At 54.4% G+C, this 23,086-nt stretch overlaps 6 protein-coding genes across 6 annotated transcripts; 4 read left to right on the forward strand and 2 right to left on the reverse strand.

Annotated features, from left to right (window-relative positions):
* Positions 1 to 3,222: 3,222 nt before the first annotated feature.
* P174DRAFT_454137 (acetyl-CoA synthetase-like protein) lies at positions 3,223 to 7,593 on the forward strand (the record flags this gene model as incomplete). The annotated part of the gene is made up of 4 exons (XM_024829210.1): positions 3,223 to 3,393; positions 3,454 to 4,017; positions 4,080 to 6,536; positions 6,672 to 7,593. 4 exons carry the CDS (start codon positions 3,223 to 3,225, stop codon positions 7,416 to 7,418), a joined length of 3,939 nt encoding a protein of 1,312 aa, XP_024678550.1. The 3' UTR covers positions 7,419 to 7,593.
* A 337-nt stretch (positions 7,594 to 7,930) lies between these two features.
* Positions 7,931 to 15,699, reverse strand: P174DRAFT_424163 (type I polyketide synthase; the record flags this gene model as incomplete). Its single annotated transcript, XM_024825178.1, has 11 exons — positions 7,931 to 9,124; positions 9,193 to 12,069; positions 12,130 to 13,236; positions 13,293 to 13,403; positions 13,461 to 13,924; positions 13,984 to 14,107; positions 14,164 to 14,386; positions 14,445 to 14,865; positions 14,938 to 15,300; positions 15,356 to 15,602; positions 15,664 to 15,699. 11 exons carry the CDS (start codon positions 15,697 to 15,699, stop codon positions 7,931 to 7,933), a joined length of 7,167 nt encoding a protein of 2,388 aa, XP_024678551.1.
* A 194-nt stretch (positions 15,700 to 15,893) lies between these two features.
* Positions 15,894 to 17,068, forward strand: P174DRAFT_463441 (uncharacterized protein; the record flags this gene model as incomplete). The annotated part of the gene is made up of 3 exons (XM_024830267.1): positions 15,894 to 16,237; positions 16,301 to 16,996; positions 17,020 to 17,068. The coding sequence occupies 3 exons, from the start codon at positions 15,894 to 15,896 to the stop codon at positions 17,066 to 17,068; spliced, it is 1,089 nt and encodes a 362-aa protein (XP_024678552.1).
* A 205-nt stretch (positions 17,069 to 17,273) lies between these two features.
* P174DRAFT_454138 (SDR family NAD(P)-dependent oxidoreductase) lies at positions 17,274 to 18,100 on the forward strand (the record flags this gene model as incomplete). The annotated part of the gene is made up of 2 exons (XM_024829211.1): positions 17,274 to 17,915; positions 17,994 to 18,100. Coding segments are annotated over exons 1-2 (717 nt in total), but the record flags the coding sequence as incomplete, so codon positions are not given.
* A 1,056-nt stretch (positions 18,101 to 19,156) lies between these two features.
* On the reverse strand, positions 19,157 to 21,365 carry P174DRAFT_463443 (GMC family oxidoreductase; the record flags this gene model as incomplete). Its single annotated transcript, XM_024830268.1, has 8 exons — positions 19,157 to 19,203; positions 19,268 to 19,402; positions 19,461 to 19,814; positions 19,865 to 20,045; positions 20,104 to 20,214; positions 20,269 to 20,836; positions 20,897 to 20,949; positions 21,003 to 21,365. 8 exons carry the CDS (start codon positions 21,363 to 21,365, stop codon positions 19,157 to 19,159), a joined length of 1,812 nt encoding a protein of 603 aa, XP_024678554.1.
* A 297-nt stretch (positions 21,366 to 21,662) lies between these two features.
* Positions 21,663 to 23,018, forward strand: P174DRAFT_412656 (uncharacterized protein; the record flags this gene model as incomplete). The annotated part of the gene is made up of 2 exons (XM_024824314.1): positions 21,663 to 22,033; positions 22,110 to 23,018. The coding sequence occupies 2 exons, from the start codon at positions 21,663 to 21,665 to the stop codon at positions 22,906 to 22,908; spliced, it is 1,170 nt and encodes a 389-aa protein (XP_024678555.1). The 3' UTR covers positions 22,909 to 23,018.
* Between the last annotated feature and the right edge of the window lie 68 nt (positions 23,019 to 23,086).

Raw genomic sequence — 23,086 nt, forward strand, 5'->3', positions numbered from 1 at the left:
TATGACTAAAAAACATGCTCTTAGCATAATAATGAAAATTATAACTAAGAGGATGTCTATGGAGACCTAGCAGCATAAGATGACTGTGTATGATAAGCAGCAGGAACAAGCTCACTACATCATAAAATAGCCAAGCTGGTAAAGTGTAGTAAGTATTCTATCACTAACATACACAAGAACATGCAGTTATTAGGTAATAATAAGTGGTGGCTATATGTCATAATCTTAACCAAATATTCTGATCTGCAGCTTTGCAGTCCTGGCGCTTCTGGTGGTAATTTTCCCGGCCCTCGACTTGATAGAGTGCACCGACATTCTCATGGAGGCGCGTCACCAATGGTTGGTCTATCTGTCGCTGCTAATGCCTCTCGTAACATCTGCTCGATTATTTCTAGAGCCCCAGCTTCTGCTAAATCAAGCGGCGTGCATGCGTTGAAGGAATTAATACCAGGATCAACACCAGCATCTAATAGAGACTGGACGGTGTCTTCCTGTTCGTTGTTAACCGCCCAATGCAGGGCCGTCCAGCCATCACAATCCTGGAGATTCCTTATTTCACTGTTTCCCAAGAGAACTTTGGCAATTTCATCCTCGCCCTCCTGGGCAGCAAGATGCAATGCTGTTTTTCCCATGTTATCCCGGGCAGAGATATCAGCCTCCGTATTGAGAAGAAGTTCGACAACTTCAATTTGACCCCCAGAACGGCTCGGTGCAACGCTGTATATCCGCTTGTATCTTTGAAAGACAGATCAATGCCATGTATGATGAGAAGTTGAACCATCAATTCGTGCCCAGCTTCTGCAGCCTCTAAAAAGGCTTCCTTGACGGTCTCGTCAAGGGTGGTACCAGAATCAAGAAGCATTTTTGCGATCATCACATGTCCATGGAGTGCTGCATAGTAAAGCGGAGTCCGACCATCGATATCTGTGACGTCTGATCTGACTTTGATACTCAGCAACATTCTTACCATATCCTCATGTCCTTCGGCAGCTGCATAATGCAGAGCTGTGCGAAGTTTATTGTCGGTGAGATGTGGATTGCTGCCCCGTTGGATAAGCAATTGGACGACAGCTTCATGACCTTTCTGAGCGGCCAAGTGCAGCGCTGATTCCCCATTTTGATTTTGAATCTGGTCGAGGGCCCCGGCTTCCAATAAAGCTGTCGTTATACCAACATGGCCCTCGTTAGCTGCCCAATGTAGCGGAGTCCACCCTGTATGGCTGCGAGCATGGGTATCAGCTTTGTGATTCAGCAAAGTAGGGACCATCTCTTCATGTCCTTTTGCTGCCCAGTGTAACGGGGTCTGTTTCTTGTCATTTACGCTATCGACATGCGCCCCAGCTTCTATCAGCATTTCAGCGATTGTTGCTTTCCCTGAAAGGACAGCAAAGTGTAGTGGCGTGTTCCCATCCTCATCTGGAGTTGAAGGACCACTTCCGGCACCTAGAAGCAGCCGCACAATTGCAACCTGGCCGGCGCCACAGGCTTGGAGAAGAGGAGTTTGTCCATCTAACCTTTGAGCAGACACATTTGCCCCAGATTTTAGGAGAAGCTGGACAACGTCAACGAAACCCAGTAAAGATGCCTGGTGCAATGGCGTAGCATTTTCGTGATCTTGCAGAGAAGGGTCTGCTCCCTTATTCAGAAGCTCCTCTACGATAGCAAAATAACCGTTGCCGGCAGCGAGGTGCAGTGGTGAGTCGCCGATTTCATCTTGAACGACGACGGTTGCCCCAGCACAAAGCAGCGCCCGAACTATCTCAAGATGCCCTTCCGAAACAGCCAAATGAAGAGGCGTATGACCATGGGCATCCTTGACATCAATAGGAGCTCCGTGGCTTAGCAACATCTCGGCAATCTTGCTATATCCCTTGATAGCAGCCGCATGTAGAGTCGTTCTTTGAGCCTTGCTGATCCTGACATCCGTAATGGTAGCCCCTTTATTCAAAAGAACCTCCACAACGCGATCATATCCTGTTATAATGGCATAATCCAGTGGAGTAAGTCCATTCTTATGACGTGCATTAATATCAGCTCCCACATCAATGAGTAAAGCCACCACGCTGCAGTGACCGTAAGCAGCGGCCCAGTGCAATGGCGTGTGCCCCTCATCATCAGCGGCGCATGGATCGGCTCCTCCCTCCAGATAACGCTGGACAATGCTTACATGTCCACATGTAACTGCAGCAAACAATATCGTTCGTCCATGTTCGCGGAGACTAGATGAGTACGCTGAGACAGCGAGCTGGGCGAACCCCTCCGCGGCTTGCGCGAGAGCCACGACATCCGAGGGTTCCAAATACTCAAACAGTTCCAGAATAATCTCTGGGGGAAGCGGGAGTCCCCACCAGCGGCCCATGTTGAGTGTTGAGTGTTGTCTCCAGCGAGAGAAAGAGATAAAGAAAAGTTGAGTCCAGGTGGCCAGTGGCCCTCCCAGCCACCCCTATCTTAGCGGAATACGAGAATTAGACCCATCACGTGCGGCAGAGACACTGTGTGCCAAAAGGGAACACAGGTCGGGTAGAAAATCTTAGGACATCATTCCTGAACATATTTTTGTTCGAAGTAGCCTGAATCAATGTTGAAGAGCAACGGTAGATCTGATTTCGAACAGTTATAACTGCATGCCTACTTTGATTGTTTGCATGTCACCTGACTCCTTTGCAGCCAATCACCGTTCTTCTCCCTCCATAGCTGATGCCATACCAAATTGGCCATTCCCCACCTCTATCAACACGTTACCATCGTCCATCACCAACCAATCCACTCTGCCTCTGGATGTCATTTGGAAGACTCGATCTATTAAAATGGTTTCTTTATGATGATAAAGGATAGCGGAGATTCCTAAATACAACCTTACTATTGAGCCTGCCTATGGCCTTGACCCCAGATGGACCCTCAGGAAGCATTTGGCCGACCTCGCCTTGCCGTCGTTGAGCTACCACAAGCTGCATGAGGCAGTTCCATCCTCTCCTATGCAACAGGGGATTCTGTGTATCAAATCCAATGTATCTGGAAGCAAATCGAGGGGATCTTTCCCCAGCTGAGGAGGTATTGTTTCGGTTTAGGAGTGCCTGGCAGCGGGTTGTGCAACGACATGCAATGCTACGTACCGTCCTGGTCGAGTACCAGGAACGAGGGTGGGTTTGATCAAGTCGTCCTCAAATCGGTCACCCCTAAAATGGATTGCTTTTGCCTGCCACGAGGTACCCTTTGGCCGTCATGCGTGAACACACCAGGAATGTTGACTTTGCATCTCAGGAACCACCTCACCAGCTCACGGTTTGTGTCACCGGGGGTGGAGCCTACGTCGGTCTCACCATATCCCACGCCTTAGTAGACGCGCATCCGTCTCGATTCTGTTGCGTGACCTGGGGCTCGCGTACGATAAACGTCTGCCCGAGGGACAGGGCCCGTATTATGGCCGCTATATCTCCTATCTCAGGAGTTTAGACAATGGCCTATCTGCTGAACACTGGCCGAATATCTCCCGGGAGTGCCCCCCTTATACTCCCGCGTCTGGATCATCAGAGTTTAGACGAGGAGTGTCCGAAAGAAACCAGGACGGTAGAGGTCGACATAGACGGGGCAGCGGAACTGGAACAATTTTGCGCACAAGAGGGCGTCACCGTCTCGACTGTGTTTCAATTCGCTTGGGCCTTGGTCCTGCGTTGTTTTGCACAGACGGGCGACGTCTGCTTTGGCTATCTTACTGCGGGTCGCGACATTGCTCTAGATGATCTGGAGGATGCCGTTGGCCCATACATCAACACCCTTGTCACTCGGGTCCACTTCGGTCGTGGTCAAGCGGTGAGGGAAGAGCTCCAGGCAATTTTGAATGATTTCATCAAGAATTCTCCCCATCAACATGCCCCCTTGGGACGGTTTCTCAGTGGCTTAAACCTTTCAGGCCCGCTCTTCAACACCGCGATATCTGTCCGAAGGACCTCCTCTCACATGGCGGGCAATGCCTCATCTCTGGGGCTGAAGAGTGTGTGGGAACTAAGCCCTACAGAGGTAAGTATTAAGCTCCTAGCCTGTCGATGTCGTGTCACTAACATGGGTGTCATGCTTCGTAGTATGACCTGACGGCCAACGTGTTCGTCTCTAGCATCTCCGTCCATATCTCCCTATCGTACTGGACCTCGACTTGCTCGGAGGAGCAAGCAATGAACTTCACCAGCACTTTACAAAGAGCGCTGGGCATGATCGTCAGCCATCCCGACACGCCCCCCGAACAGCTGGACCTATTCAGCGAGCATAATCACGCTTATGTAGAGAGACTAAACGCAAGGGCTTGCCAGAGGTTTAACAAAGTGACTGGATGCGTCCACCACCTGGTTGGTGCACAGGTGAAAGTGCAGCCTCAAGCACCTGCTGTCTGCGCTTGGGACGGCGACTTCACGTACGGGGAGCTTGATCACCGGGCCTCACTCCTAGCCATCCGTCTCATCCAACGTGGAGCCGGTCCCAAAGTGTTTATCCCAATTCACACCAAAAGGTCGAAATGGACGTTGGTGGCCCTTCTGGCAGTAGTGAAAGCCGAGGCTGCATTTATCTTGTTCGATCCCTCTCGTCCGCAGAGTGGACTGCAAGCCATGTGCGAGGATTCTCGTGCCACCATTATCATCTCCTCTGAGCTTCTAAAGGACAGGAGCAAACAACTCTGCCCGTCGGTCGTTGTCATCGGAGAAAGTACCGCCAGCACGAAAACTCCCATCGCATCGCCCTACATTTCACCCGTCGAGCCTTCCAATGCGCTATTGGCCGTCTTCACTTCTGGGTCGACCGGCAAGCCGAAGGGAATCATCATCCAGCATTCATCGTTTTATATGGGTGCCCCCGCTTGGGCACGAGTACTCAATCTTACGAACCGCGCGCGGGTCTTGGCCTTTGCCTCTTTTACTTTTGACATGAGCATCGCCGAGCTCCTGATGACGCTGTGTCTCGGCGGCTGTGTATGCATCCCCTCGGAGGAGGAGCGCCTAAACGACCTGGCTGGCGCCATCAACCGTCCGGGGGTCAACACAATGCTGATCACCCCATCGGTGCTTCGGCTCCTTGATCCCAAGCAGGCGCCCAACGTGCATACAGTCAAGATCGGTGGGGAGCCGGTGTACGAAACCGATTTCCAGAGATGGGCAGAGCACTGCACCCTCATTGAAGGTTACGGGCCCGCCGAATGTTGTATCTACGCTTTCTTCCAGCCGCAAATCAATTGCCGCTCCGACCCCAGCAACATTGGTTATCCCACGCAGCGTCTGCCTTGGCTTCCGGACCCCACCGATCCTGAACGGCTCGCTCCTGTCGGCAGTGTCGGCGAACTCCTCCTCGAAGGCCCTGCGGTGGGACGGGAATATCTGAACCAACCCGACAAGACGGCCGAGGTCTTCATTCCGCCACCTCCATGGCCCAGCCGCTTCTCTTTCCCGGTCCAGGGAGGGTTCTACAAGACTGGCGACCTGGTGAGATACGGTTCAGACGGGACCGTAAGGTTCGTAGGACGGAAGGGCACGCAGGTCAAGATCAATGGACAGCGCATGGAGCTGGGAGAGGCGGAGCACCATCTGCGACGATATCTTGGTCACTCAATTGACGTAGTCGTGGGCCTGGTACACTTCAATGGAACGTCTGCTCCCCCGACTCTGACAGCGTTCCTGAGGCCAAATCCTATGGACCAGCGTCAAAGCTTTGCCGTCTTCAAGGCGGGCCTCCCGTCGATGGTGTCGAGCCTGAAAGCCCATCTCTGGAGCTCTCTGCCCCGTTACATGGTCCCCATGGCGTATGTTCCTCTCCCGGATTTCCCTACCAATAAATCGATGAAGACGGACCGATCGCAGCTGCGTGAATTAGCCATCCAGTTGAGTCAGGAAGAAATGGCCGGCCGAGCATCCGAAGAGAAAACGCCGCCTCGCACCGCGAGGGAGCAACTGATCCAGAAGCTCGTCTCCCAAGTTTTGGATCTGCCCGTCGACCAGGTTGGACTCAACGACAATTTCTTCATGCTCGGGGGCGACTCGTCTCATGCCATCAAGCTCGTGTCTCTCGCACGGGGCGAGGGGCTCAGTCTGTCCGTCAAGGACATTCTCAAGCAGCCAGTGCTCATGAATATCATGCCTCATGAAGATAGCCCGGAGCTGGTTGCTGCTGCGACTGCTCCTACTTCCAATATCAGTGTCAGCAGCGCGACGCAACCTTGTGGACTACTTGGCATCAACGACGCTGCGGCATTCATTTGCGACACTATCGCCCCTCAGATCGAGTTTACTGCCGATAGCATCCTCGACGTCCTGCCCACGACGGAGTTCCAGGCCGAGTGCATCCTCGACTGGCCGCTGTCCTCCTTCCTGGCGACGATGCATGGCCCTTTGGACAAAACACGTCTGCGAGCTGCCTGTCAGTTACTGGTTGAACGCCATGAGATCTACCGGACGGTGTATGTTCGCCACGGCCCCGCCACCCTCCAGGTGGTTCTCAGGCAGATCCCTCTCCCATTCTCGGAGATGCAATACGACGAGGGCCAGGATCTCGACATGGTATGTGAGACTGTCTGTCGCGCCGACTCCAAGCATGGCTTGCCCCTAGGCCAGGTGCCCACCAAATTCACCCTCTTCTCTCGCAGCAAGGACCCCCACTATCACATTCTCGCCTTCTGACTCTCCCACGCCCAGTACGACGGATACTCCCTGGCCACTGTCTTCAGAGACCTCTCCGCCCTCTACGAAGACATTCCGCTGGACCCCGTGACGAACTACTCCGCCTACATCCTCTATCTCGCCTCCCAGTCTGCCGCTCGGGCCCAAGCCTTCTGGAGTCATACCCTAAAGGACAGCCCGCCGCCCATCCACCTCCAACATCTCTCTCTCGGCGCAGAGCCCGAGGACCACACAGGGGGGACGCTCATCGGGCTCAGTGAGGAAATCTCCCTCCCCAAACTACCCCCAACCATCACTCCCGCCACCCTCATGAAGGCAGCAACCGCCCTCCTACTCATGTGCCTCACCAACGAACGCGATTTGGTCTTCGGACAGCTCGTCAGCGGCCGCACCGTACCCCTTGCCGGGGTCGAGAGTATCCTCGGCGTCTGCGCCAACATCGTCCCCGTGCGCGTCAAAGTCCATCCAAAACACACCGTCCTGGACCTCCTGCAGAAGATTCAAACGCAACACATTGATGCGATAGAGTACGAGACCACGGGGATGTGCGAGATCCGCCGGGCCTGTCCCGTTTGGCCGGAGAACGCGCCGCTGGGCTGTCTGATCCAGCATCAGAACGTCGACGTGACGCCGCAGTTCGCGCTGGGCCCGGTGGAGTGCAGTACAAGGATGTTTGGCGGCGAGTTCAAGCGACAGTTCCTGCATGTGGTGACGTCGCCGCGGGGCAATCGCACGGTGGTGCAGATCTTTGCGCCGAGTTAGTTGATGAATTTGTCGTGGTGTAAGCGAGTCATTTTGCAGCTGTGCGAGACGGCCACTTGGCTGGCAGCCAATCCGCTTCGTTTGGTGACAGAATGTCCGGATCAGTTGTCGCTGAAAAATTGAAAAACAATTAAGAAAAGAAAGATTGGGGGGTGTCGAGGGGATGAATCAGTGGTACATAGAATGCTGGTTCGGTGATATTTTCTCGGTTGTACGTTGCATTGCATCAGACTCGTTTACTATGGAGTAAGAATAGAGGGCATTCAAGGAATTCTCAGACTAACTCAGCTCATGGCAGACAAGGGTGCAAAGTCCAACAATTGTAGATGTGGGATATTGATCAGTGCTTTGGTAGACATTACTCTGTAGTACTGCCTGTCACATCTGCCTTGCACAGTGGTCGTTAGTAACATGGTAACTGACAAGGCTCATTGTAGCAAGGAGTCTTGTTATCTCTATAGATAACAATCAAGGAAAGTTGAGTGATATAGGTCCTACTATCCACATGCTAATCAGTTGCCAGAAATGACGCCCAGATGCATGGCCACCACCTCAGCCAATCCCTTGAACGTCAACGAGGGCGACAGCAAGTTCTGGAAAGAGAACTCAAGTCCAAATTCCTTAAATAGCCAGTTCCTCATCTCCGCACCAATCATACTGTCTAGGCCATAGCTAGCAATGGAGGGTCCATTTAGGTCAAAATCCTCCGCCGAAATCAGCAAGATACTGCTGACACGTCGGGCGATGTATTGTGCAATCACGGTCAGAATATCGTCGCGCTCTGCAGACCCTACGCTCGCAAGGAGACTCTGGAGCCCGCCTGACCGGGAAGAGGTCGAGGATGCAGTCTGGCCGATGCGCTCTACCTCAGCTCGAAGGTGGACGAAGCGGGCATCCTGGTACCAGTAGGCGTCGACCGTCTGGTCCGAGTGCACTGCCTTGGCCAATTCCGTCGGTTCAAGACCCAGGATGATCTGCGTATCTCCAACCTCTTCCAAAGACGTCACCGGAGACACTGCGCGGGACATGGCGACTTCGAAGCCGCGCAGCATCTCCTGCTCGTCGATCCCGTACATACCCTTGCGGAGCAAGGAGGTCTCGATGGCTGCATTTTCGGCCACCACCCCCACGTCCAGCACCATGGGAAGCACCAGGGACACACCCGGCCGGTGGTTCATCCGATGCTGCCAGGCCAAGGTATCCAGGAAACTGTTGGCCGCGCTGTAGTTGCTCTGACCGGGATTGCCCAGCGTCGCCGAGATGGAGCTGGTCATAACAAAGAAGTCGAGATCGGTACCCTGCAGCGCCTTGGCGAGGCTCACGGCGCCTAGGACCTTGGGATCTACTGCCTCCTGGAATCTGCGGCAATCCATCTGCTCAAAGACTCCGTCCCGCAGGACCATCGCGGCATGGACGACGCCCCGGATGGGACGCTGGGCCTTGACCTCCTGTACGACGCGGACCATGTCGGACTCAGACGCGGCGTCCGCACGGAATACCCTGACAGAAGCACCAGCGGCAGTGAGAAGATTGACTACATGGGCCGCCTCTGGTTTGTCGGTACCGGTACGCGAAACAAAGGCAAAGTGTCTCGCGCCACGTTCCATCATGAAGCGGGTTAGGCTGCGGCCCAGACCACCGAGGCACCCGACGAGGAGGTAGCTGGCATCAGGGGAGAAAGTCAGGCGTAAAGGCTGGGGGGCGACCTATACGAGATTCGATCGTCAGCAGTTGGATCCGGTATGGATGAATAAACTTATCGACGCAAACTTACCCGTACAAGGCTGTCATGGTAGCGATACGTGACGACACCAACTTTAGTCGCAGGGACTGCCTGGAGAAGGTTGTTGGACTGACTGAATTCGCTGATATCATGCACAGACGCGATGTCGTTTGCCAGCCCGGGGTATTTCTGGACGAGATCTAGCGCCCGTTGGAGGACCTCAGACGCCGCCGCGGTATGCAGTGTCTTTACGCTGGTTGGTATGAACGACGCATCACGAGAGAAGGGTAACGGGTCTGGTGCAGAATCCAGCAATGCTTCATTCAAGACGAAGACGCCGCGAGCAGGAAGCTGCCTCCACACTTCTTGACTCAGGGGAGAGAAGTCGTGAGCAAGGATGACCCATCTGCGGTCCTTTTCACGCAGGCGTGTACGGATATCGTCGGCAAGGAGGACACTGCCGTTGCCAATGTTAAATTTGCTAATGTATTCCTGTTGCTCTTCTGGAGAACGGGCGAGGAGGCTAACATCCCACTGCATTGCCTTGCCTAACCGAACCAGTGCATGCAGTGTGGGTGCTGGACCAGGCAGTGCCAGGATCTGGTCAGTGCTGCTGACACTCGTTGTTGTGATGCACATGTTGACCACCTTGGAAAGCGCTGCTACACTCGCCAGGATCGTCGTCAGGTCACTGTTGGTGGAGGGGTCCGGGCGGATGTAACAAGCAGTCCGTACAACGGTGGTCAACGATTCGGTCGTCCAGCCAATGACATGATCGCCAGCTGCAACATCGGCAGGAACTGAGGAGCCATGACGGAGCACACGACCGGAAACCACTACTGGGCTATTGGGAGTGGTCTGCAGCTCAGATGCAAGGACCTGAATCTCAATCTCGTCCGTTCCGAGGGCGGATGATGGTTCCGGCTCGTCGTACGTCAAGCTGAGCTGCCCATCTACGATGGCGGATTTGAGGCGAACGCCGTCTGGCAGTTGCTTGACCTCAGAAACGTGAGAGGCGAGGGATGCAGGAGGCGCCCATTCTGTGTTCAGTTGGTGATTGGGAACCACGCGAGCAATATTCATTATCCCTTTGTGCAGCCAGAACTCGGTATCCTTGCCCGAATCCTTAGTCGGGGCGTCCCGCAACACACTCAGAAGGGCCTCTGCCACATCTGCTGGCTGTTCCTCCTTGTCGACATCCAACTGCACAATCCTTGCTGAGGCCTGTTCGGACCGGATGACACGCAAAAAGCCCTGGACCATGCCCCCGAAGACGCAAGCACCTTGTCGGACGCCTCGGGTCAACCAGACCATGGGTAGATTGGCCCTGATCAGGGACTTGAGAGCTTCAAAGGATTGGTCACTCAGACCGCTGAGCAGAGTACCATGGCGGTCATCGATAATAATGACTTCATTCTCTTGGTTCCCTGGAAGAGTGAACCGGTCCACGGTCGTGCTCTTGACAGTATGTCCCTTATCTGACAGATGGGTGCTAAGATACCCGTCCTCGCTCTGACTGGATGCATGGACGATAATGACGTCCAGTTGCTCATTCTGAATAGCGTCGACCAACCTGACGTTGCCTCGGGCGAGGAGCTGGACAAGACGTGCTCCCTTCTGTGGACCGCCAACTGGAACCTCGAGCACTGGATACAGAGCATTTTCATCCTTGACGCCATTCTCAAAGGAGTAATTGTCATCAGTCCCCGACTGAATCAGCCACTGGACTTCCTTCACCAGCCCCAGGATTGCTTCACGCGCGCCCGACACACTTTCATCGACAACCACCAGATCAGCGGGACCGGCAATTGCGGCATTCGAGTTATGAGAGTCCTCAAGCTCACTCATCTGGACGGCACGAACACTGCAGGATTTGGGGAGAACAGACGATACCGCATCGATCACGTCAGAAGTGTGCTGGCCGCAGAACAGGACTGCCGCGAGTGGATGCCGATGATGGATCATTTGAACCATTGACACGAGGACCTGCGCCTCGGATGTCCCCTTTGGCCACACTGTGGGATATGTCGATTCCCGCAGTCGAAGGACGTCAGGCTTCCAGGAAACGGTCGCGAATGGAGCTGGGTCGATCGCCTTGCTCGCCGCATCCGCCGGCACCGCCGCCTCGTAGGCCACACAACGCAGGCTCTTCACATCGACCAACACGCGGCCGCTCTGTCCCCTCAGTTGCGTGTGCGTGTTAAAGTAGCGACCCTCACAGCTGTCGGTCCAGGCTACTGCCGTGCCCATGGATCCTTCATCCCCGTCGCGCGGGAACCGCAGCGTCACTTCCTCCAGACGGATGGGTACCACACCCCAGGGCATCTCCTTATGTTTGCCGCGGTGGATGGAGATAATAATGAGCTGAAGGCATGCGTCGATGGTGGCGGGATGGATCACGTATCGCGACTCATCCTGAACGACATCAGAGTGGTCCCGCACCCGCACCTCGGCCTCGGCCTGCTGGTATCGGCGATCGGTGCGAACCTGCCCCAACTGTTGGAAAGTTGGGCCGTAGTAGAATCCTACACGGCGGAAGGCTTCATACCAGCGCTTGCCCGGGACGCGCTGCGTGAGTCGGGATGGATCCACGGGGTGCTCATACGGATCCTTGTCACAATCCTCGGGGCTGGCGGATATCTTGCCACGGCAGTGAGATACCCACTTGCCCTCAGAGAGTGACTCGACTGAAAAGGCATACCAGGGGGTGCTGTTGCCTGCAGTTGGCTGCTGGTGCGAGAGTGCGTCCAAGCGCAGGACAATCTCAACCCCCGCTTCAGTCTCCGGGACCACGAGCGCGGTGCTGATATCGATGTCACGCAGGTGAACCTGTCCGACCTGCCATTGTTCCGTCTCGGCCACCTGGCGCAGAGCTTCGATTGCCAGCGACATATGGCCGGCTGCCGGGAAGATGGCGGCACCACCCAGCTGGCACAGTTACGTCAGTCACCGAAGTCATCATAATCGCTGCAAGAATGGGGAGCTTACCGCATGGTCCTTCAGCCACGGCAGATCGCGATGACGCAGGACATTACGCCAAAGCCGCGACTGCGTCGACAGCCCGGTGATCTGCCGGCCCAACAGATCATGACGAGGCTGGATGAGACTGCGTTGTTCTGCACTCGCTCGGGGTTCTGCCCAGTAGCGTTTCTCATAGTTCCACTGGTACGGCGGCAGATCCACGAGGAGACGGTGTGACTTGGGCTTCCGAAATCTGAGGTCCGTCTTGCTCTCCTCGACTGCATTCACAGCCTCCAAATCCACAGGATAGTTGGCGACGAACAGGGCGCCTGCCACCGATAGCAGTTGATCAGCGTCATCCTTGCTGCGCACCAGCGAGGGAATATATCGCAGTTGTTCGAATTTATTGGAGAGACAGATCTGCTTGAAGGGACCAGCCAGAGCCGAGTGCGGGCCGACTTCAACGAGGCATTTGACCTGCTGGAAGGCAGGGTCGGTTCCCAGGATGCGAACCGCGGTGTCAAATAGGACGCGTGAGCGCAGGTTATCGCTCCAGTACGAGGGAGGAAGCGAGTCCATTGCCATGTCCACCGGCTGGCCCGTCACCGAAGAAATCATAGCTGATCGGGGACGGCGCCAGCGTAGATCATGCTTGTTGAGGGTGGCAAGAGCGCGGGCCAACAGGTTATCATACGCCGCACCGACGGCCGCCATATGAGGTGAGTGATAGGCTCGTCCCGTCTTGAGCTCGCGCGCAAACACCTTGGAGTTGTCAAACTTTTCCTTGATCTCGCGCACGTACTGGGGCATTCCACTCAGGGTGACACTGCTGGGGGAGTTCTCGCAAGCGACGCACAGTTGTTCCGGTGCATAAGGAGCCAGATATTCACCCACAGCATCCACTCCCAGTCCGACGGCCAGCATCGACCCTTCCCCGGAATGCTCGTGGACGGCACGACCGCGGCAATAGGCAGCCAGCATGGCTTCGGGAGCGGATAGAAGACCCGCTGCATATGCCGCGGCGATCTCCCCGGACGAGTGTCCCACACTGACGGAGGGGGCCACACCCCATTCGGAGAGAAGGTCCACAAGCGCAATCTGGACAGCTGTGCAGAGGGGCTGGGCAACTTCGGCCTCGTTGATGGTGCGCGAGACGGACTCGATATCCCCTTGGAGGAGTTCGACTAGACGGAAGGAAGGGCCGGGTCCAGGCGGGCCAGGATGTGGTCAAGTTTCTGGATCGTTCGAAGGAAGGAAGGAAATGTATTCGCTGCTACCTGTCCCATTCCTGCCCATTGCGCCTATCAGGGATATTAACAGTTGCACCGACCTTGCATCATAGTAGGACAGCCACTTACGCCTTGACCGGTGAAGAGGAAGCCGACTTCGGGAACCACAGCGAAAGCCACACCAGACTGTACTGTAGATTGATCAAACACTGCAGTTGCTTGAGCATCACGAGCGACGGCAAACGCCCTTTGTCCCCATCGGGTTCGGTTCATATTGAGCGTGTATGCCAGATCCATCATGTAGTAATCCCCAGCCACCTTGCTGATAGCCGTAACATTTCGTGTGAGCGTTGCCTTGTCATGAGCCGAGAAGCACAGCAGGAATGGTCGATCATAGGAGCGCGTATAGGGAGCATCGCGCTTGGCACGGGCGTGCTGGTACCAGGGATAGAGAGACTCGACCGATTCGATAATGACATGACCGTTGGTGCCTCCATAGCCAAAGGAGGAGACGCTGGCGCGACGGACGTCGAATTCCTGGGGCCATGGGGTGGTATCGACATTGACCTTGACGTTCCACTCCTTCTCGTGGACTGCGGCATTGTATGTGAGCCAAAGGAAGAAGAAAGAACGTCGATGAAGGTAAACGTACTGGCTGGATTCAACCGCTGAAAGTGGGCAACACCCGGGATCACACCGGCCTCCGTCATCAGGGCAGCTTTCATGACGGCAAAGATGCCACTAGCGGCCTCGCTGTGGCCAATATTCGGTTTGACCTGTACCCTGGTGTCAGTTCAGACCCTCGTAAATGTCCAGGAGAGGAAGAGCATACAGCACCCAAGAGGAGCGGCTTCTCCGTTGACCGGGTGTCGTTCATCGCACTGGCAATGGCCCGGACTTCAATTGGATCGCCTACGGGGGTTCCCGTTCCATGCAGTTCGGCATAGGCAGTGGCATTCGGGTCTAGTCCGGCCTTCTCGTATGCCATCCGGACGACAGTTTCTTGCCCTTTGCCGCTGGGATGGGTGATGCCCATGCCTTCGACTTTTCCATTTCTGTGAGTGACACTGTTAGATCTCAGATTCCGAGGCCAATCGGAGGATAGACGCGTACGTGTTGACTGCACTTGCTCGAATCACTCCTCGAACGGGATCCCCATCCCGAATCGCATCCCGGAGACGCTTCAGATACAAGGCACCGGCCCCTTCAGCGCGGCCATAACCATCCGCCGACGCATCAAAAGTGTGGCAGGTCGAAGTGGGGGAGAGTATTCCAAGTTTGGCCGTGTTCATGTGCTGGTCTACGGTAATGATTAGATTGACTCCGCCGACCAGGGCAGCATCGCAGTCGCGCGCGCGAAGGGCGTTGCAGGCGTTATGGATGGCATAGATGGACGACGAGCAGGCGGTGTTGATGGTGAAGCTAGGGCCTTTGAGGTTGAAGATGTTGCCGACCCTGTTGCTGATGATACCAGGGTCGACTCCCGTGGCTGCGTAGTTGTGGCGGAAGTCCGGGTCGCGGATTGACATTTGTTCTATCAGGGTACATCAGTATACTGCAGACAAGGGACGAGTTCAGGAAAGGAGGAAGATATGGATAGACGCACGGTAATCCGACGTGAATGATCCGACAAAAACAGCAGTGTTGGAGCCTGCCACCGACTCCAGTGAGAGTCCGGCATTTTCCAGGCATTCGTAGGCGACCTCGAGGATCTTCCGTTGCTGGGGATCCAGCCACTGGGCCTCGATAGGGGTCATGTTGAACGCTGTGGGATCAAAGTCCTCCGGACGGCCATCCAGGAAGTATCCACCGGGCACATTGAAGGACCCCGGACGCTCCAAGTTGGAATGGTAATAGGCATCGATATTGAAACGGGATTCGGGAACTCGCGAGGTCTGGCCGGATTGCTTTTTCACGAGCATCTCCCAGAACGAGGAGGGAGAGTCCACCCCTCCTGGTAAACGGCATGCTGATACTGGTCAGATTGCGCAGACAACGGAGGATCAAGTCTTAACGGGACTCACCCATGCCACAGATGGCGATTGGCTCCAGCATGGGATCATCTCCTGGTGGGCTATACGTGCGGTGAGGCATTGTCGAAGGAGATTTGGCAGTCGACGACAGCAAGGGTGATTGACTTGGAGTGATGGTACAAAGATGCTCCTTCACAAAGGCGCCGTTGGCGGTGATGGTGTCGAGATACGGCGTAGAAGGGCTGATATAAAGCAATCCATTGAGATCCTTTCGGAGGACTTCAGTACGCGTCGGTGGCTGCGACGACGAGAAAGCCCCGAGAAAGTTCGAGATCGGCTACAAGGAACACCTCCCTAACCTGCTTGTCCCTTGCAAAGCAGCCTTCGGGCCACATTGGCCGAGGTTTTTGACCGCAGGTGAAACTCCTCGCTTGATGCAACGGTGGTCACGGCCCGTTGAGTCCGCCAATTGCACTGGCAGTCGTGACCTAGGTACCGTCAATAGAAGAGAGACGGAGAGCCGTCATCAACAGGTGCATCTTCCCGGTAGAGAACGTGTGCAACTTCCAAAGCACCAAACGGTCAAACGATGGATCTTCCACTTCTTCGATTCTACTTCCGCGGTCTTGCTCTCGTGGCCACTCTTCTCCTTTGGGGTCTCAGTGCCTGGAATGGTACTGTCAGGGCCCTCGTTCTCGCCGTGTATCATGCCAAGTTCGCCGACGGAACTCCACTACAGACGAGGTACACGGGAATCCAGCTAATAGACGTACCCATTGCCCTTCTCGTGGCTTTTTTCTTCTACGGCACCAACGGCTCGGTCCCCGGATATCAGCTTTTCTTGCTTGATGCCTACTCCACGCTGCAATCCGCGTTTATCTGGCTGTATGTGGAAAGCTTCCGTCAGTCCGAGAAACCCAGATGGATTGCTCAGTGAGTGTCTCGATCAGCCATTTCTAGGTGACTGTTGGGAACCGCACTAACGAAGCATACCAGGCCTGTTATCTTCGGTCTGCTCTGGCAGGGATTTGGTGCCGCCATTTCCTTGCCACTGTATTATGCACTACATCTGTCGTGGCTCCTGAAAGCACCGCAGGCTGCCACCAGCGCTGTCGACCCGCGAGGCGCCAGAGTCATCCCCGTTGGGTTTCTGCTCGGGGCCTTCTTTCCCGCTGTCGTTGGAATGCTGCCGACCTGGACAGGCGCCGCGGCTCGGTCGGCCAGTGACCACCAGCGCATCCTTGCGGCGTGGCAACCAGACCCGCTCTGGGTCTCATGGGTTCAATTGGCGCTGGCATTCGGCCTCAGCCATCTTCAGCGGACCGAAGGGAGAGGTCCTTCCCCACAGGAACGTACCTCTTCGTGGATACGGGGTGCATACCTGCTTGCGGCGACGTCGTCAGTCTCCGGACACCTTTACACCATGGCCACGGCGTTATCAGATCGCCAGCTCAGCTTGTGGCACATGTACGTCCCCTCCGGTTGGTATGGACCATCTGGCGTCTCGGACGAAATCCTGATCCGAGGGCCTTGGCTGTTTCTGCAGTGGGACCTGATCATCATCAGTCTGTCAAGTGTCTCCTGGGTTCTTGTCATTCTCCACCAGGCATTCGGCAAGGATTGTGGGCTTTGGACGATCAAGGTGGGCCTCATATTGGTGCTGGGGAGCGTGCTGATCGGGCCGGGGGCACAGTCTCATTGGCGCTCGCTATAAGAGAGGCGCAACTGGGACGTTTGAGAAAGATGCATGCTCATTGGTCATAGTTTTGTCCGTTCGGGGGTACGAGCCTATTCCTTAGTAGTAGGGTAGTTCCAAGAAGAAGTGCCAGGTGGCGAATCCCATCAACACTTCACCCGCTGGTGCCGATTCGGGCCGAGCCCCGAAAGGTAGTGACAGACATAAATTAGCATACATTTTATTTATATATGAAGGTCCATATACCATAATCTTCTCGCTAATAGCTTGGGACGGCTCACAATTAACTTTTGTTGCGCGTATAATGTCGGACCTTACCGCGAAAGTCATCGCCGTCACCGGTGCTGCCTCAGGCATCGGCCTGGCAACCGCCAGACTTCTCGCGCAACAGGGGGCCTTCCTCTCGCTGGCCGACATTAATGGGTCCCGGCTCAGAGCAGCCGCAGATGGACTTCGCCAACTCTATCCCAGTGAGGTGCTGAACACCGTGGACCCCGTTCTTACGACCGTCCTAGATGTCCGATCCCCGCAAGCCTGCAACGACTGGATTCAGAGAACCGTCACTCACTTTAACCAACCTCTATCCGGAGCTGCAAATCTGGCCGGCGTCTTTGGCAAGAGTATTGGGCAGGAGGTCGGGGCAATACGGAACATGACAGACCCGGAAGCGGACTTTGTGCTCGATGTCAACTGTCGGGGAACGTTCAACTGTCTACGAGCGGAGTTGGTGCATATGAAGACCGGCACCAGAGGGCGCCATGGAGGCAGTATTGTCAACGCGGCGAGTATAGCGGGGATTATGGGCGTCGAACACAATGGCCCTTATGTGGCGAGTAAACATGCGGTGGTGGGATGGACACGGACGGCGGCCAAGGAAGAGGGCAAGAGGGCCATCCGCGTCAATGCGATTGCTCCGTAAGTTGATGTCTTTATATATTATATAGCCAATAAACATGCCTTCCAACAGAACACTGATCGTGAAAAACCCCTCAGTGGAATCATTGCCACGCCGATGATCAGTCAGATTGAAGCAGCTGTCGGAACGACAGAGCTGTTTGGAGCAGGAGATCCGGGAGCATTGGCCCGAAAAGGCGACGCTGAAGAGGTAGCTGCAGTGGTTGTGTTTCTGCTCAGTGACCAGAGTAGTTTCGTCAATGGTGTGGTGCTTCCAGTGGACGGGGGTTGGATGTGTTGATTCCACTGTAGTTATAAGGGCGATATCCAATCTTTTCTCCACCCTTCTCTGTCCTGTATATACAGTCTGATTAGGTTAAAATATTGTGAGATTTTGATTTACACTGGAGTAGGAGCAGGTCGTCCCAGTGCCCTGCTAGCAATGCTCGCATCAGCATCCATTATATACATATATTGCAAGAGCTAACAATCGGCCGGTAGTATAATTCTATCCCTAAAGGTATTCTGTTATTAAAGTACCTCGATGCCTCATCACTGCTATACTTCATGTGGCTTTGGACTAAGTGAAGGATAGAAACTATGCGCCATTTGGTTCTGCGCTCTAGACAAGAAGGTAAATTATTGCGGAGCGAAGCCAAGGCTTGTCTTATTATATCCCCTTTTACCTTCCTGGCTTGGCGCTCAATCTGGTTAGTCAAAGAATCAGGCTTTCTGATGCCTTCAAGTATTCTGATTGGCTCATAAAACATGTTATCACATGCTCTCCTCATAATTTGCGCTACACCATAATATGTGGGCCTAGGGGGCTCTGTCCCCCAGATCATCTGTTAGTATTATCAGACTCTTAATTATTATAATTCATAGTATTCTAGAGTTGGATATACTATAGAAACGGGGTCTAGAGGGCCCTACATCCCCGAGCTAAATATTAATACCTTTATTACTTATGTGACATGTCCCTCGGACCCTCTCTCTTAAGCAGTTCTAGATATTTACAACCCATACCTGACTAGGGCACTAGGCCACCTAGGGTCTACAAATAATCAATAATTAAAGACATTAGTTGAATATCTGCTGCTTGCTCCTCACGCCTTAGGTGGTTGCAGACCGGCAACACCTGGTATTCAAACTCCAAGTATCACTCACACTATGTAAACCAAACCACTACAGTCTACAGATATCCTTCTCTATTACACTGGCCCAGATACAATGCCCCTTGGCCTTATGGATCCTCTATCATATCATTGACCGTCGAGGATAGACTCGGCAATCTTCTCCGCGAACATGTCTGGCATCCGTCTTGTTAGTCACCACGTCTTCAGAGTTTGGCCTAGTGAATTGGAAATACTTACAGACAGTGGCCATGGGAAATCCGGGAGGCACAAACGGGAAAGCACTGGCGTCGACGACACGCAGGCCGGTTACCCCACGCACACGGGCCCGCGAGTCGACGACAGCGGTGGTATCGTCGGAAGCCCCCATCTTGCCTGTACAGAAGTGAATTAGGGAACCTGCACTACTTGGATGGGTATATAGACCACTTACATGACGAAGTAGCGTGGTAGATCAGACTCATATTGTTTTTGAGCCACTCAAGAATCTCCGAGCGAGTCGTCACATTGGGCCCGGGCAGATATTCTTCCTCGACAATCGTACTGTTGAAAGCAATCTCTCGAATCCGCTGAAGAGCGGCAATGGCCTGTTCCTGATCACCCTCGTCAAGGAGCCAGTTGGGGCTGATGATCGGAGGATCAGCAATATCCGCGCTCTGGATGGTCAGATTGCCCCGAGCAGAGGTGGTGAGCAGGGCCGAGCCAATGGTGAGGTAGTTGTCATTGGGGCCCAGGTCGGACGGGTATGAGCCATATTCCAAGGAGAGATAGTTGACCTCGGGCCAGTCTCGGGGAAGGTGTCGAGGAAATCCCGGGTGGACTGGCTGAATTCTTGACGATAGGACTCGGGGAATTTCTCAAATGCTAGAGCTTGGCCTCCTCCAATGCTGGAGAGCAGACCCGTTTGGTTGTACAGATATTCTTCCACTCGGGCCGCAGAGAACTCGGCATTACCTGCAGCCACTTGGGTGCCAGTGGTCACATTCACCTTGTACGACAGGGCCATCCAGGGTTGATCCTACAGCATGCCCATATGATTAGCGCTGCTCTATCGTCACGCAAGGACAAATCCCTACCCTCGCTCCCTGACCCACTCCGGGCAGGTCCACCACAACGGGGATGTTGTACTTCTGCAGAGTCTCCGATGGGCCGATGCCAGACAGTAGGAGAATCTGTGGAGAGTGCCACTACCGAGATATAAGTATCAATAGAAACAGAACCTTAACGAATAGATGACTTACGGTACCGGCGGAGACAATAACCTCCTTGTTCGCATTGAGATGATACTTGAAATTGGCCATCAACGAGTTTGTCTGCACCTCGACGCCCGTAGCGCGCTTGTTCCCATCAAACAGAATCCGAGAACCCATCGTTTGTGGGTACAGTTTGATCTTCGAGTTCTGGGCCGCAAGCTGCAGAAACGAGGTTTCGGAGCTGCTGCGAGTCGCTTGCTTGGGATCAATGGCGGCCGTGATAGTAGCATAACCAATCAGCCGGCCACTGTTCAGTCCTGGGATTCGTTCGAATCCGAGCTTGTCGAGAGATTCTTCCAGGTACGGGCCGTAGGGACCGAGATAGTTGCCGTACGATACTTGTAGGGGTCCCCGACCGCTCTCAAAGGCCGACGCATCGTAGGAAATGTTGAAGGACGGATCGATCTTGTCATAGTTGGGCGGGGTGAAGTTGCAACTTTTCTTGTACGCAGGATACACGTTGTCCCAGGACCAGAAATCATCACCGACGACCTTGGACCATTCATCGAACGTGCCCACGGTGGCTCGCGCATATCCCATGTAGTTCGAGGCGGAGCTGTTTCCTAGTTAATTCATTTCCAGGTGGTACAAGTTCTAGGGACCATTCTCTACTGACCTTCCGCCAAAAGTCTGGCCGGCAACATACATGATCTCGCGACCATTGTAACCCTGCATTGCCATCAGTACGCCAGGCAAACGCCCCCATCTGATAGTTGACGTACCCCTTGAGGTGCAGTCTGCAACCCGAAATTGGTCAGGCTTTCGAGAGAACCCCCCACAAAGTTGGCCAGCGCCGAGTAAAAGTCATAACCGGGAACCTGAGTGCGATTCGAGTTGAGGATCTCATAGAACGAACCGGCCTCCACCACTGCCACCGAGTAATTGGCGGGGTCCAGGGCTAGTCGTGCGGCAATCGCATTGCCCGCTGTGCCCCCTCCAACCACGATGTAGTCATAGGTGGCATTCACTCCGGGCTGGCCAAATGAATTGCCGAACAGCTCCGTAACGCCGCCGGGAGAGAGACCCACGCCGATGGTGGCCATGGTCGTGGGGAGGAAGCACAGAGTGTAGAGAAGGGTGGTCATTGTCTCTGGTTGCATATGCAAATCCGCCCGATTCAGGCTCGTGCATGAATTAGCGACAGGTACCTGCGTCTACCCTTGACAGATGGAATCATGGTATATATATATACTGCTGCAGTTAACTCGTGGAGAGCCTCATCTTTCGGTGAGTTCGGCCCGAGTTGCTGTCTACACCGAGACGGAGTTGCCGGACTGCTGGCATAAATACGGGACAGACGAGGGGGCTGAGATGATGGCAGCAATTGCAATAGCATCTCACCTGTATTTTCTAGGCATACGAGGCCTGTTAGTCCCATCGCCATGGCACCAACAACTCTCGGCAGCCTGGAGCCGGTCCTATACATGCTCAGTGTGCTGGGGACGTATCACACTTGGGGCCGGACTGTCCTGGATGGGTCATTGTCCCATCTGCTTACGGCTCTGCATGGATCGAAACCCTATATCCTGCCTGGAACCGAGTCTCCTCTCCGGACGCGCATTACTGGGATCTACTGGCCAGTTGATTATCTCCTGGATGTACTCATTGTCTTTTTCTGGGAAGCCGTGGATGGATCCCATCCGGCCACTTCAGCCGTCGGCATTTACTTCTTGGCGCAGTATTTTAGCCTGCTGACAGGGGTATATGTGGATAGCCTGAGACTGGGCCAATCCGGGAAAACGACTCCTACTCGGTGGGTTCTTCTCTTCTTTTCGGCGCGTTTCTGTCTTTCTGATGCTTGATCTGCTGACACTCGGACGCCAACTCAGGACGATGCTGTGGGTACTGCTGTTCCAACTGTCGGCTATCGCCTGTACGGGCCCGTTCTGGGCTCTCTGGTACCTTGCTAATAGTCCTTTGATCACGAATGACATTTCATTCGAGGATTTGCGCAACAAATCCAGAGCCCCGGCCCGCCAAATTATATTGATTCTTCCTAGCCTGGTCCTGGGTTATCTTCTTCCCGCGGTAGCTATGGCGCTCCCCTCCCCTGGACTCGTGTCCAATGACTTTCAGCAATTGGCGCTGGTGGCATGGAACATCTTCCCGGTCCTTGTCTATCTGACCATGCAGGTCCTTCACGCGCTCCTACCTGCTGGCACGGTGCATAACCAAGATGCTACTAGGAGGTCTGCAATCCGCATTCTGAACGCGACATCCCTCTTGATCAGCTCTGCCGTCCATGTGGGTCTCATGGGTATCAGCTTCACCACGATTCTGTTCCCGAACCTCTGGACGCCCGAGACTATCCATGAGTTCCACCCGGTTTCGCTGCTGATCCCACCGGTCTCTGTTACTGCGACGCAGACAGTTGGGGACGGAGTGCACAGTTTCTTCCTCTGGGATCAAGTCTTTGGATATACTTTGGGTATCCTAGTTGCCTGGTTACAGCTACGAACTGTCCTCATTGCCCGAGGCTGGTATCGGCAATGGCCATGGCCAAAGGTCCTGTTGGGGGTTGTTGGTGGGGCAATGATCGCAGGACCAGGGAGCGTGTGCCTGGGCCTCAACTGGATCCGAGAGGAACTGTTGATGCCATCAGCAGAAGGAAGCCAGAAAGAAGAGTAAGTGGGGTTCCTGGGGGAGCAGTGGAGGGCCTACGACAATAGGTTCGGGCCATCCGGGCCGAGGTGGATGTGTGACTTGCTGGGCTGCAGGTGGGAAGCACGGTGTTCTAGACCGGATGGACAGATCATTTTGCAATAATTGAATGTAGCCAGAGCATGTACAATAAGATGGTAGGCTG

This window comes from Aspergillus novofumigatus (genome assembly GCF_002847465.1).
Source record: "Aspergillus novofumigatus IBT 16806 chromosome Unknown P174scaffold_8, whole genome shotgun sequence".
Lineage (NCBI taxonomy): Eukaryota > Fungi > Ascomycota > Eurotiomycetes > Eurotiales > Aspergillaceae > Aspergillus > Aspergillus novofumigatus.